General features: G+C 43.8%; 1 protein-coding gene across 2 annotated transcripts in view; it reads left to right on the top strand.

Moving 5' to 3' along the window:
- Positions 1-16020, top strand: part of SLC43A1 (solute carrier family 43 member 1) — a 221487-nt gene that overhangs the window by 150548 nt on the left and 54919 nt on the right. For both annotated transcript variants that reach the window (XM_040320805.1, XM_040320804.1), the window contains exons 9-10: positions 4356-4505; positions 14402-14437. In XM_040320805.1, coding sequence (XP_040176739.1) covers positions 4356-4505; positions 14402-14437 — 186 coding nt within the window. The remainder of the gene's footprint in view (positions 1-4355; positions 4506-14401; positions 14438-16020) is intronic.

The following is a 16020-nucleotide window of genomic DNA, read 5'->3' on the forward strand; positions in this document are numbered from 1 at the left end:
ACAGAGCATGAGAACTGTTGCCTTTTATCCTTGAAGTTGATGTGTCTGAGACTGGAGTTGGCGCCCTTCCGTCTCAACTTCCTAGCTCTGAGCGCTATGCATGCGTGTGGCTACTTTTCCAAGAAACTGTCACCTGCGGAGTGCAATTACAAGATTGGTGATAGAGAGCTGTTGGCGATCATTTTAGCCCTGAAAGAATGGAGACATCTCCTCAAGGGTACCACTGTGCTGTTCTCATTCTTACTGACCATAAGAATCTTACATTCTTGTCTGTTAGGCAAAACATTTTTTTCCTTTACAACTCCTTTAACAGAAGTCAATGCAGGTCATTATGAAGTTGCCCAAAAGTAGTGCAGAAACCTTTTTTCTAAGCTGTTTTTTGTTTTCTTTGTTCGTTAATAAAATTACACCTTTAACATATATTTACATGCTTCACATTGCAAAATTTAAAAAAAGTTTTATTTCATTTATAAATAATTTTTCAAATCTTTGTACCAGAATCACAATTTTTGTGTCATGTTAAACAGGACAAATTATAGATATAAATGCACATGTTTCATGTGCAGTAACACTACTGTATTTATTTTTAAAATAACACTGCTCAAAAAAGTGAGTGCATTTTGTTTTTTACTTTTGTTTCATTTTATTGTCTAAGGATTGTGAAAAAAATATCATTGTTGTAAGACAATGTAAAAAAAAAAAAGGCCTTGTTTGTCTTTAAAAATCAATCTATGCATTAAGTTGTTAAAGGGGCTGTAAGGGTTTATTTTTTTTTAAAAAAACAAGGTATACTTACCTCCACTGTTCAGTTCGTTTTGCAGAGTGGCCCCAATTCTGCTGTTCTGGGATCCCACAGTGGCTCTCGTGGCTCCTCCCTGCAATAGCTAACCCCCTCTGGGAAGCTCTAATCCGAGGGGGTTACCTTGTGGGCGCACTCCCATGTCATACATTTGGCGTCCATATACACTGATTGTATGACTCGGCCCCCGGTGGCCGTGTCATTGGATTTAATTGACAGCAGCGGGAGCCAATGGCTGCACTGCTATCAATCTATCCAATCAACGGCGAGACTACATGTAGAAGAGGACACCGTGGGAGGCGCAGAGCAGGTGAACGGGCTCAGGTAAGTGAAATGGGGGGGCTGGGGGGCCGTGACAGCATTAAGGTAAAAAAACACAAACCTTTACAACCCCTTTAAGTACTGACACAGTTATCACTGAATAAACAAGTCTATAACAGAAAAGTAAAAATTGCTGTGGGGCCGCTGGGTTTTTACAACCAATCATTCATTCAGCTGTCAGCAGGTTTCCCCCTGCTGACAGCTGAAGTGTAAACAAAACAGTTGCTGGCAGATATCGGTAATTGGTATCGGTGAGTACAAAAAAAGTATCAGTACTCTTACTCACTGTAAAACATTTTTTTTTATCAGTGCATCCCTAATAGGGGCAATACAATGCCAGTCCTAAGGCCCCATACACACGAGAGGATTTATCCGCAGATACGGTCCAGCGGACCGTATCCGCGGATAAATCCTCTCGAGGATTTCAGAGGATTTCTATGCGATGGCGTGTACACACCATCGCATTGAAATCCGCGCTGAAATCCTCTGGCGATGACGTGTCGCGCCGTCGCCGCTATTATGACGCGGCGACGGGCGCGACGCTGTCATAAAAGGAATTCCACGCATGCGTCAAATCATTACGACGCGTGCGGGGAATCCCTTTGGACGGATGGATCCGGTAAGTCTGTACAGACGAGCGGATCCATCCGTTGGAATGGATTTCAGCAGATGAATATGTTGTGCAGCACAGCATATATCCGATCTGCTGAAATCCATCCCATAGGAGATTTCTCCACGGAAACAGATCCGCTGGCGTGTACACACCATAGGATCTATCCGCAGAAACCCATTTGCTGGGATTTATCTGCGGATGGATTCTATCGTGTGTATGGGGCCTTAGAGTCCCTAAAAATTTGAAACAATGGCTTTAAAATGACAGAGTTCAATTCTCTTAGGACACAAGAGTGTATGCCATCTGGTCCAGCTGCCTTATTCTCCTTAATACTGTCTAAATATTTCTGGACCATATCAGTTTGAGCCACAGTGGTTGGTTTGGGGCTATATCAATATCATCCCCATTATGGAATTGAGCTCCCCCATTCTCCTTTGTATACACAGAACTGAGGAAAGCATTTAATAAATTTGCCTTCGCTTTGTCCCTAGTCACCAACTCCATATTGTTTTGACTATATAAGTGACTAGATTACATAGTTAGTCAGGGTGAAAAAAGACACAAGTCCATCCAGCTCAACCACAAAAAAAATAAACAAACAAAATAAAAAACACAGTACAATCCCATACACCCAACTCCATGCCCACAGTTGATCCAGAGGAAGGCAAAAAACCCCAGCAGAGCATGAGATCCAATTTGCTACAGCAGGGGAAAAAAATTCCTTGCTGATCCCCCGAGAGGCAATCGGATTTACCCTGGATCAACTTTACCTACAAATCTTAGTACTCGGTTATATTCTGTACATTTAGGAAAGTATCCAGGCCTTTCTTAAAGCAATCTACTGAGCTGGCCAGAACCACCTCTGGAGGGAGTCTGTTCCACATTTTCACAGCTCTTATGCCGCATACACACCATCACTTTATGTGATGAAAAAAAACGACACTTTCTGTGAAGTAAAAAATGACGTTTTTGAAACTTCAATTTTCAAAGACGAAGTTGCCTACACACCATCGTTTTTCTCACAATGTTCTTGCAAAGTGATGTTACGTTCCACCACGTTTTACCATTGAAGCTTGCTTCATAAGTAGCTTCTGGGCATGCGTGGATGAAAAAAACGTCAATTTCTGTGAAGTAAAAAGTGCACTTTTGAAAAACGACACATAAAATTGAAGCATGCTTCAATTTTTTTTGGTTGTTTTTTACAAGACATAAAACGACGTTTTCCCCCACACACGGTCAATTAAAGTGACGTTTTTAAAAACGTCATTTTTTTTCATCACATAAAGTGATGGTGTGTACGCGGCATTACTGTGAAGAAACCTTTCCGTATTTGGAGGTGAAATCTCTTTTCCTCTAGACGTAAAGAGTGCCCCCTTGTCCTCAGTGTTGACCGTAAAGTGAATAACTCAACACCAAGTTCACTGTATGGACCTCTTATATATTTGTACATGTTGATCATATCCCCCCTTATTCTTCTCTTCTCAAGAGAGAATAAATTCAGTTCCTCTAATCTTTCCTCATAGCTGAGATTCCCTGGAAAATGTAGTAAGAACTATATTTTCCCCTCTTTTTTCAAAATAAAATAATATATACCCATTCAGAATATAAACCCTAAAAGGCTAACACCAGCAAAATACAAAATAAAACATAAAAACATTACATTAAACAAAAAAGACTCCATTAAGTTACAAAAGAAAACAAAAAGGCTGCAAAGTTGGAGAGAAGGGGGTTGGGGTGGAGCAGCAACTAGAAACCATGGGCCGGATTCAGATACAATGGCGTATCTGGCCGGCGTAACGTATCTTAGATACGTTACGCCGCTCTAACTTTGGCCGCAAGTTTCGTATTCATAAAGAACTTGCGCCCTAAGTTACGGCGGCGTAAAGTATGTGTTGCGGCGTAAGGCCGCGTAATTCAAATGGGGATGTTGGGGGCGTGTTTAAATTTTGCTTGACCGCGGGCGTATTTGACGTTTTTTTTGTACGGCGCATGCGCCGTTCGTGAAAACATCCCAGTGCGCATGCTTGAAAATCCGCCGCAAAACGTCATTGCTTTCGACGTGAACGTAAATTACGTCCAGCCGTATTCGCGAACGACTTACGCAAACGACGTAAAAAATTCAAAACTCGGCGCGGGAACGACGGCCATACTTATCATAGGATACGCCACACATACCCCTCATATAGCAGGGATAACTTTACGCCGGAAAAAGCCAAATGCAAGCGATGTAAAAAAAAAGCGCCGGGCGGTCGTTCGTTTCTGAATCGACGTAAATAGTCATTTGCATATTCCTCACGTAAACAAACGGAAGCGCCACCTAGCGACCAGCGTAAATATGCAGCCTAAGATCCGACGGTGTAAGACACTTACTGTCGGATCTTAGGGATATCTATGCATAATTGATTCTATGAATCAGTCGCATAGATTCGACCAAGCGCACTCAGAGATACAACGGCGTATCAGGAGATACGCCGTCGTATCGCTTTCTGAATCCGGCCCCATGTATACATTTTGTTCATACAGAAAGATAAGTACCTGAATGATATGTCTGCATGTAAAACCTTAATCTGTTACTTCAAACTTATTAGACGCCACTAATTTTTTATTTTTTTTTGCCTTTAGCACCTTCTCCTACATTCCTACAAAGTGCTCGCTCCCCCATCTTCCTATTCTCACTTATCACTATGATGATGACACAGCTTCGGATAATTTTCTTCATGGCTTCGATGAACAAAATGATTGAATACTTGGTGATTGGACCTGAAGTAAACGGTAAGCTTTTGTTAGTAGTATTAAAGTGATTATAAATGTTCTTTAAGAAAAAAAAAAAAAAAAAAAAACAAGCATGGTATATTTACCTGCAAAATCATTGCACAGAGCTGCCCCAAACCTCCTCTTCTGCGGTCCCCCATGAGAGCTTATGGCTCCTCCTCTTCTTTGTGTACCCCCATAGCAAGCCACTTGGTGCTTGGTCCCAAGACAGGCGTCTGTTGACACACAGAGCACGGCTCAGCCCTCCCCCTGTTCTCTGCTCACAGGATTTGATTGACAGCAGCAATGGCCAATGGCTTCCGCTGCTGCCTCTCTGAGCAAAGAGAGAGAGAGAGAGAGGAAAGAACCACTGCAGACAAACACATCACTGGATTGAGGTAGGACTTAGGTAAGTATACAGTGGGGCAAGGGGGGCGATACAAATACTGGGACATATACCTTAATCCTTTTTCTGCTTTTTAGAACCGCTTTTAAGTATACTTAAGTATTAGGGTTGTCCCGATACTAGTATCGGTATCGGTACCGATACCGAGCATTTGCCCGAGTACTTGTACTCGGGCAAATGCTTCGATGCTTCACCCGATACCTGGGCAGTCAGGTTGATCAGTGCTGTGGAGGAGTTGCAAGTACTAATCACCCTGTATAGATTTAAAAGTCTGACAGCCCTACAGTAGGCGACCGTGATATTGTGTCAATCTCGCTCCTTTTCTCTGCGAGATTGACAACCTACGAGCCCCGTCGCGGGAGCCGGATCGCCGCGACGGGAAAAAGCCGGCATAGAAGCGACGGGGATCCGACTTGGATTCCCGCCAATTTTAGACGCCGTGTTTGGTATGAATCATAAGGGGGAACTCCACGCCAAATTTTAAATAAAAAAACAGCATGGGTTCCCCTCCAGGGGCATACCAGGCCCTTAGGTCTGGTATGGATTGTAAGGAGAACCCCCCCTACGCCGAAAAAATGGTGTGGGGGTTCCCCCACAATCCATACCAGACACGTATCCGAGCCTGTCGCCCGGCCGGTCAGGAAAGGGAGTGGGGACGAGCGAGCGCCCCCCTCCCTCCTGAGCCGTACCAGGCCGCATGCCCTCAACATGGGGGGGTGGTTGCTTTGGGGCAGGGGGCGCCCTGCGGCCCCCCCACCCCAAAGCACCCTGTCCCCATGTTAAGGCCTCTTCCCGACAACCCTGGTCGTTGGTTGTCGGGGTCTGCGGGCCGGGGGCTTATCGGAATCCGGAAGCCCCCTTTAATAAGGGGGCCCCCAGATACCGGCCCCCCACCTTAGGCCTTCTTCCCTCTTCTTCTTTTCTTCCGATGTTGACTCAACGCTCCCTCCCGCTGTAATGCCGGGTGTGCTGTGCGCAAGGATTTATATAGGCCTCTTATGATGTCACAGTCCCAGCATGCTCCGGGACCCACGGGTGCCCCCCTGCCCCACTCCTTTCCTGATCGGCCGGGTGGCATGCTCGGATACGGGTCTGGTATGAATTGTGGGGGAACCCCCACGTCGTTTTTTCAGTGTAGGGGGGTTCAGTGCAATGCCGTTGTGCTGAGAAACACATTCTCGCGGACAGGTACTGTACTCCGGTCCTCTCTCTCACAACCACCCGCCGCGGCTTTCATCGGTGATCGGTGCTTCTCTCCCACACACGATTACCGCTGACTGTCCCCTATCCTCCTCCAGTCCACATCCGTCCCTTTCCATGCATCTGTCCCCCTCCATGCTGTTCTGTGTCCCCCTCTGTGCATCTGTCCCCCTCTCTCCTCCGTCTATCTGTCCCCCTCTCTCCTTGGTGTCCCCCTCTGTGCATCTGTCCCCCTCCATGCTGCTCCGTGTCCCCCCTCTCTCTTCCGTGTCCCCCTCCGTGCATCTGTCCGGGTCCCCCTTCATGCTGCTCCGTGTCCCCCTCCGTGCAATCGTCCCCCTCTCTCTTCCGTGTCCCCCTCCATGCATCTGTCCCCCTCCATGCTGCTCTGTGTCCCCCTCTCTCCTCCATGTCCCACTCCGTGCATCTGTCCCCCTCTCTTCTACCGTCCCCTTCGCTATCTCAAAATGGAGATTGGTAAACCCGGCTCCTTCGTTTTCTGAATGGACAGAGTCAGTGATTACTGACTCTGTCCATTCACATTACTGAAACATTGCAACCTCCTGTGATTACAATATCTCAGTTAATGAAGAAAAGCCGCTGTCTTCTCTCCTTTAATTTTCAGTGCAACGGAGGCTGCTGAGAAAGGGACTTGGGAAATCTGTGTCCCTAGTCCCTTTCTCTGTCTCAAAGGGGAAATGTCAGGGGTCTGTTAAGGCCCCTGATATCTCACCATAGCCCCCCAACAGGGCTAATGAAAAAAAAAAAAAAATTGCAATAAATAATAAAAAAAATTGTAAAAAATAATAATTAAATGGACCCCGGCAGTGTGGAGCAGACGGCCTTTACTGTGCTCAGGTGTGACCTGAACTCAATTACTGCACACCTCTACAAATACCCGGCGAGCTCAAGCAGACCTCGCCCTGGTATCGTTCTACCTCCCAGACCTGAGCCTGTTATCTGGACCCTGATTCTGATCCCTATCCTGAGCCTTATCCTGAGCCTTATCCTGAGCCCATCCTGGACCCATCCTTCCTTTTTCCTGACTACCTTGGTTCCTGTTCCCCCTTGGATTCCTGCCCCGCAGCCTGTCCATCCATCCGCTCCCTGCTCCGTTGTGTCCTCATCCATCTGCTGACTTCCCCTGTGTATGACCTCGGCCTGGCTTTGGTTACGAATACGGTATTTTCCCTTGATTGTATATACTATTTGTTGCGCACTGGTTGTCTTCACTTGTTTGTAAATAAACACCTTTTTCACTACATACATTGTTGGTCTCCTCTGTGCAGTCATACAGTACTGGTCTACTATATTCCCCTGACACGGTATCGGCGAGTACTTGAAAAAAAGTATCGGTACTTGGTCTTAAAAATGTGGTATCGGGACAACTCTACTAAGTATACTACAACTAGATTACAGATTGTTATCTTTAATGTCCCCTTTTAGTAAATGTCTGTTTTTCTGAATGTTCCATACCAAATCAAGTGTTTTTTAGGTGAGGAAGGACAAGGACACTGTAAGCTAAAGCTATGTTATAAATGATATAATAGGGGAAGTTAGAGAATTTACACTTGCACTTTTCTCTAGCCAGCATTATGTTCTAATGGTGTAGGTGGAAGTATACTGTGTCCATACCTCCCAACAGTCCCAGGTTGGGCAAAACTTTCCCGGATTTACAAGTTTGTCCTGCTCTGCAGGGGTTTTGTCCCGCATTATTCTGTTTATTAATGTTGCCTTCTAGCTGATACCTCATGGGAATGAGGGACACCTATCAGCAAAAGTATGCAGGCATAGGACACACCCCCTGCCACGCCCCCTTAAAGGAGAATTGTACAAAAAATAAGATTGGTTAAACCCACAAGTGCTTTTTTTACCACTACTATTTCTTTATATTGGCTTTTGGAATTTACAAATGCAGCAATTTTGAAATCAGATGAAAGTTTAGTGCTGGGAAACACTTTTTGATAGATAAAAAGTGCATTTTATATACATCTATATAGATCCGACCAAAATGAGGGACAAATGAGGAGAATGTCGGGACAGAGGGACATTGCTCCAAATCAGGGACAGTCCCTCGAAATCAGGGACAGTTGGGAGGTATGTTCTAGCTCAATAGGACCTGCAGCAGTGTGCACATTAAGCACAGCCAGTGATTGGTGAGCAAGATGACTGGGTGTGCACTGTGCAGTCCCCATGAGAGACTGCAGCTGTCAGATCCGAGCTGTGATGTTGGGTGGGACTGCTACCCATGATCGTCCCCTCTGTCAAGCAACCACTGCATAGGGAAAGAAAGTACATTAAACTCCCTCCAAAAATTACATGTTAGTATTTGCAGATGTTACTGTGGTTTTTTTTTTATGTCATTGCCTGCATATCCTCTATTGCTGCCTGGAAACTGGGGACTATTTTTTTTTTCTTGTGGAGGGACACATCAGCCTGGTCACATAAGCCAATGATCTTTACTTAAACCCGGCAAGAAGATTTCAAAGGCGGATTGATATACAATAGGGTTGTCCCGATACCACTTTTTAAAGTACAAGTACCGATACTTTTTTCAAGTACCCGCCAATACCGATTACCAATACTTTTTTTTTTATGTCATGTGACAGTAGCACTGATTATGCAGCACTGATCAGTGGCACTAATTATGCAGCACTAATAAGCACTGGTAGGTGGCACTGACTGATGGCTGCCACTGATAGATGGCACTGATAGGCTGCCACTGATAGATGGCACTGATAGGCTGCCACTGATAGATGGCACTGATAGGCTGCACTTATAGGCACTGATAGGTGGCACTCATGGGCACTGATAGGTGGCACTTATGAGCACAGATGGGTGGCACTTATGAGCACTGATGGGTGGCACTTATGAGCACTGATGGGTGGCACGTATGGGCACTGATAGGTGGCACTTATGGGCACTGATAGGTGGCACTTATGGGCACTGATAGGTGGCACTTATGGGCACTGATAGGTGGCACGTATGGGCACTGATAGGTGGCACTTATGTTTTTTTATCTTCTAATAACAAACATTGTATACTAATCTGATCTGTGCAGTGGTTTTGCACAGAGCGGCCCCAAACCTCCTTCTTCTGAGTGCCTCCATAATGAGCCACTTGCTGTAGTGGCACTTGTGCAGGCTTGATCCCAAGCCAGGCTGTGTGTCTATCCAGACATACAGCACAGCTCAGCCCCGGCCCCTAGTCTCTGCTCACAGGTTTTGCCTGACAGCATCCAATGGTTAAAATATATATATAATAGTGCGCTATATTACAATGTGTTGGTAAAAAATAGTGTGTAAGGCTGCCGACACAACATGGAAAAACTGTAAGACAAAATATAAAGAAAAATGTGGCGCCAATAAAAACACAAATGCCCTGTAAGGCAATATCAAACTCAACAAAATCAATGAGACTTGGACAGTGAGTACATATAAAGAGATCAAAGAGACTCCCCCACAATCAGGTGAGTACCCGGATCAATAAATCGTGAATAATGAGTGTATCAACTCAAACCACATTTCCAATCAACAGGGAAGTGAAATCCACAATGTAAAAAACTGTGCACATGAATGAAAACAAGTAACTGTGATATTCATAAAGTGTCAAAGTAGAAAAGAACAATGGTTGTCATGAACCATGAAGTCCCATTTAGTGCATATAGGTAATTTGTATGCATAAAATTTATACAGTCCCAGGGAACATCAATCTTTATGGTAAACGGTGTATTATCTCCAGACAAAATCAGCAGTAGAAATAAATAAGTTGTGCCCTTACCGGATGGAGTAGACCCACATCTCACCATACGGTGGGGGGTCTTCAAGGCTTGCGTAGGCCGATTGCCTTACAGGGGTAACTCTCCAGGCACTCCTAAAGCTCTTTTCCGGTAGGACCTTTCCACTCTGATTAAACCAGGGATCTGGAACTGGTGATAGTGATGATGATATTCCTGGAGGTAGTTGGAGTTCTCAGGGGATCCAGTGTACCAGTATAAATTAAAAAGAAAAGAAAAAACACCTCCTCATCGCATAAAAAATTTATTAAAAATTTCCAAAAATAAGGATAAGCTCCCAAAAGTCTTAAATAAGGGATTCTCAATAAACCATTATCACACCAAAAAAGAAAGCAGCACTGCAAAAGCAATCTTAGCATCAAGGCACACACACTTCAGAGAAGAATAAAAGTAGCTGTGCGCAGTGTAGGATGGATATGATCAGATGCCCATCTGATTGTGGGGGAGTTGTGGGGGAGTCTCTTTGATCTCTTTATATGTACTCACTGTCCAAGTCTCATTGATTTTGTTGAGTTTGATATTGCCTTACAGGGCATTTGTGTTTTTATTGGCGCCACATTTTTCTTTATATAGCATCCAATGGTTCCCGCTGCTCTCAGCCAAGCCTGTGAGAGCAGAGAGGGGAGAAGAGCTGCTGCAGATGTTGACAGCGCTAGATCAATATCGGGCTTAACCACTTAAGGACCGCCGCATGTACATATACGTCGGCAGAATGGCACGGACAGGCACATCCACGTACCTGTACGTGCCTGTCTTGACGTGGGGCGGGGGTCCGATCGGGACCCCCCCCCGGTACTTGCGGTGGTCCCGTTTGCTGTGGGAGCGATCCGGGATGAAGGGGCAGCTGTTCGTTTCTGGCCACCCCCTCGTGATCGCTCCCAGCGGATCACCTTCCGCCTCTGCCTGTGTAATGTAAACACAGGCAGAGGAAGTGATGTCATCTCTCCTCCTGTCGGTGTTTTCGTCCGGCGAGAGGAGAGAAGACATCACAAGTGAGTTGCACCAAGCAGCACACTAACACAGTTACACATAGGCACACAAATCCCCCCCCAGTCACCCCCAGATCACCCCCCAATCACCCCCCCCCCAGCCCCCAGTCACAGTGTCACTGATTGCAGTGATCATTTATTTACTGATCATTGCATTTAGTGTCATTTGTGACAGTAAAAAGTTGCAGGGCAGTTAGTCTTAGGCCCCTTTAGGTTCAGGGTAGCCCCCTACCCCCCCATAATAAAGGTTTAACCCCTTTATCGCCCCCCTAGTTAACCCTTTCACCCCCTATTGCCAGTGTCACTAAGCGATCATTTTTCTGATTGTTGTATTAGTGTCGCTGGTGCCGCTAGGTAGCCAGTTATTTTTTGAGGTTCGCCGCCAGGTTTTTATAGTGTTAGGTACCCCCATAAATTTTCTAAATAAAGGTTTTAACCCCTGATTGCCCCTAGAGTTAACCCTTTCACCAGTGATCACCGTATAAGTGTCACTGGTGACTCTGGTTAGCCAGTTAGTTATTTAGTTATTTAGGTTCGCGCCAGGTTTTTATAAAGCGTCGGGTACCCCCATATATTACCTAACAAAGGTTTTAACCCCCTGATTGCCCCCTATTTAACCCTTTCACCAGTGATCATCGTATAAGTGTTATGGTTGACACTGGTTAGGTAGTTTGCTGTTTATAGCATCAGGGCACCTACCGTATATAGCTCAATAAAGGTTTAACCCCCTGATCCCCCAGCGGGTGATATCAATTAAATTTTAGCGTCAGTTAGGGTCTGCGTCGCCCCAGGCAGCGTTAGGTTAGTGCCAGTAACGCTTACACCCACGCGCAAAGCATACACCCCCCTTAGTGTTATAGTATCTGAACGGACCGATACCTGATCTGATCAGATCTATACTAGCGTACCCAGCAGTTTAGGGTACCCAAAAACACATTGTTAGCGGAATCAGCCCAGATACCCGCTAGCACCTGTGTTTTTCCCCTCCGCCCAGCCCAGCCCACCCAAGTGCAGTATCAATCGATTACTGTGACTTACAAAACACAACACACATAACTGCAGCGTTCGCAGAGACAGGCCTGATCCCTGCGATCGCTAACAGTTTTTTTTTTAAGCGTTTTCTACGTTTGCTGACAGTCAGGTGCTTTTTTTACCTGTGAATCATCACTAGTGTACCACTAAATTTAGAGCCCAAAATGGCAAAGCGAATGTACACTAGTGAAGAGACCTACATGTTTGAGCATGACAGCCTCTCAGCAAATAGCTTGGGGTGTCTTCTTTCCAAAATGGGGTCATTTGGGGGGGTTGTGTGCCATCTTGGCATTTCATGGCCTTCAAAACTGTGATAGGTAGTGAGGAGTGAAATCAAAAATTTATGCCCTTAGAAATCTTGAAGGCGGTGCTTGGTTTTCGGGGTCCCGTACGCGGCTAGGCTCCCAAAAAGTCCCACACATGTGGTATCCCCGTACTCTGGAGAAGGAGTGGAATGTATTTTGGGGTGTAATTTCACATATGCCCATGGCACGTGTGAGCAATATATCATTTAGTGACAACTTTGTTAAAAAAAAAAATCAGTTTGTAATTTTCCCGCAACTTGTGTCAAAATATAAAATATTCCATGGACTCGACATGCCTCTCAGCAAATAGCTTGGGGTGTCTACTTTCCAAATTGGGTCATTTGGGGGGGGGGGGGGGGGGGTTGTGCTATTTTGGCATTTTATGGCCTTCGAAACTGTGATAGGTAGTGAGGAGTGAAATCAAAAATTTGCGCCCTTAGAAATGCTGAAGGCGGTGCTTGGTTTTTGGGGTCCCATACGCGGCTAGGCTCCCAAAAAGTCCCAAACATGTGGTATCCCCGTACTCAGGAGAAGCAGCAGAATGTATTTTGGGGTGCAATTCCACATATAACCATGGCATGTGTGAGCAATATATCATTTAGTGACAACCTTTTTTTTTTTTTTTTTTTTTGTCATTATTCAATCACTTGGGACAAAAAAAATAAAAATATTCAATGGACTCAACATGCCTCGGAGCAATTTTCTTGGGGTGTCTACTTTCCAAAATGGGGTCATTTGTGGCGGTTTTGTACTGCCCTGCCATTTTAGCACCTCAAGAAATGAGATAGGCAGTCATAAATTAAAAGCTGTGTAAATTCCAGAAAATCTGGAAGCTGTGTAAATTCCTAGTTTGTAGACGCTATAACTTTTGCGAAAACCAATAAATATACGCTTATTGCGATATATTTATTTATTTATTTATTTTACTAAAGACATGTGGCTGAATACATTTTGGCCTAAATGTTTGACTAAAATTTAGTTTATTCGATTTTTCTTATAACAAAAATTAGAAAATATCATTTTTTTTTTGAATTTTCTGTCTTTTTCCGTTTATATCGCAAAAAATAAAAATTGCAGAGGCAATCAAATAAGAAAAGGACGCAAATTTTGTTTCGGTACAACATTGCATGACCGCGCAATTACCAGTTAAAGCAGCGCAGTGCCAAATTGTAAAAACACCTTGGGTCCTTTAGCTGCATAAAGGTCCGGATCTTAAGTGGTTAAGTAAGCATTTATTAGAAGGGCTGGGGGGGGAGCTACTATTAAAACAGAGAATGCATTAAGGTAAATAAAAAAAACTTTTACCTTTTACAACCACGTTAAAAAGCACAATTCCTTTAACAATTCAACCATTCCTTGAAAAATTACTCAAACCACCTAAATACCAGCATGTTACACCCGTTTCCTCGGGTGTTGACAACATTGGCAGACCCCCCCCCCAAACAATCTCAGTCATTGGTGGTCAGTGGCATTATAACCCCCACCCCCTTCTTTCATCATTGATGGTACACCCCCCCCCCCCCCCAAATAATCACACAATATTGTTGAACAGTGGTCCTTTAACTGCTTCCACATTGTTTTACAGTTTTTCTCTGCAGCAGCCTATGTAGTTCAATAAAACCTGCTTAGTTTCCCTTCTTTCACTGTGAAAGGAAGAGGTAGGTCCAGTTTTACTGTTTACATTTATGATTGCTGTGATTAGCGATCAGAGCACCGCCAATCAGCTCTGTGACTTTTTGCCTATTGCTCTTCACTGAGACATTCGGAGCAGCAGCATTGTGCCAGCTAGTTTACAATTTGTAGTCATACCATGACTAAATGAATAACTTCTGCCTGGAGCAGCTGGAGACTTAGGCGTGCGGACAAACTGGAAAAATCTAGCCATTTAGTTTGCCTGTTCAGAGAACTGCGGGCAATTTAAACTCATGGGTGACCCGAACCTTAAACTTATCCCCACTAATTAGCTCTTAATAATAATATCTGTCATAATTCATGTTACTGCATTACACAAACAAGAAAAATGTTAATTTTACAATTATGTATTTTGAAATCCAAGTCTAATGGCTACTTTGTATACATTTTACTTAATAAAGCATTACAAAAAATACTTTTAGTTTTTTTGCAATAGGTCTGTTTGCACCTGAAAGTTTAAAAACAATATTTATGTTATTTTCCATTTTTTTTCTTAGTGCCCAAACAACTGAAAGTTGAAGTAGAGCAAACAGGTAAAAAAGACTTTAAAAAAAAAAAATTATTTAGCTGTGTGTGTGTGTGTGTGTTTTTTTTTTTTTACCATTTTTGTCACTTTTTTTGGGTGAAATGGTAGGGGTCGGGATCTGGGGGTCCTATTGTTAAAGGGGGCTTCCAGATTCCGATAAGCCCCGCGCCCGCAGAACCCCACAATCACTGGGCAAGCGTTGTGGGGATCAGGCCCTTGTCCCATCACATGGCCTGATACAGTTCAGGAGGGGGGGGACTCTCTCGTCCCCCCTCTTTTCCTGCGGCCTGCCAGGTTGTGTGCTCGGATAAGGGTCTGGTATGGATTTTTGGGGGGAACCCCATGCAATTTTTTTTATTTTGGCGCAGGGTTCACCTTAAAATCCATATCAGACCTGAAGGGTCTGGTATGAAATTTGGGGGGACCCTCATGCATTTATTTTTTTTAAATTTTGGTTTGGGGCTCCCCTTAATATTCATACCAGACCCAAAGGGCCTGGTAATAGACTGGGGGGGAACCCATGCCTTTTTTTTCAATGACTTTATCTGTATTGCCGGGACCCGACAATTCATTATAGCCGCGAGTAGTTTAAATTACTTTTTTTCCTTTAGAAATGTCATTTTGTGCAGGCACTGTTCTAAACACGGGAAAAATGTGCCACTTTACAGGCATACTATAGACACCCCCCAGGTACGAAATGTAAAGGAATATTTCACTTTTATTGTTTTACTTTAAACATTATTAAAATCACTGCTCCTGAGAAAACTTCAGTTTTTAAAACTTTTTTTTGCATTGATTCATGTCCCCTGGGGCAGGGCCCAGGTCCCCAAACACTTTTTATGACAATACCTTGAATTTTAAGCCTTTAAAATTAGCACTTTTGATTTTTCATGTTGGTGTCCCATAGACTTTAACAAAGTTCCGCGGCTTTCGAATTTTCCCCAAACTCAGCATATTGTTCGATGTTCGCCAGAACACCCGAACAACCAAAGTTCGGCCCGAACTTATGCTTGGGCCAAACAGTTCGCCCATCCCTAGTGTGTGTGTGTATGTGTGTGTGTGTGTGTGTGTGTGTATGTATATATATATATATATATATATATATATATATATAAATATAGTGTGTGTGTGTGTGTATATATATATATATATATATATATATATATATATATATATATATATACACACACACACACACTATATTTTTATATATATATATATATATATATTATCCATGTTCCAGATTACATACTGGGGTTGATTTACTAAAACTGGAGAGTGCAAATTCTGTTGCAGCTCTGCATAGAAACCAATCCGCTTCCAGGTTATTTTATCATAGCTCAATTGAACATGCTGAAGTTAAAAGCTGATTGGCTACCATGCACAGCTGCACCAGATTTTGCACTCTCCAGTTTTAGTAAATCAAACCCACGGTAGTCAAATATAAATGGCTATAAATCCTTATAAGATATAACATTGTAGGATGTTGGTCCAGTGGGAATACTTTCTAGATCATACATTATGGGACACAGAGCTTTAATTATGTAGTCACCACAGGTGATTTGACACTGGTTAACTCAATTACAATTG

Source organism: Rana temporaria, chromosome 8 (genome assembly GCF_905171775.1).
Source record: "Rana temporaria chromosome 8, aRanTem1.1, whole genome shotgun sequence".
Lineage (NCBI taxonomy): Eukaryota > Metazoa > Chordata > Amphibia > Anura > Ranidae > Rana > Rana temporaria.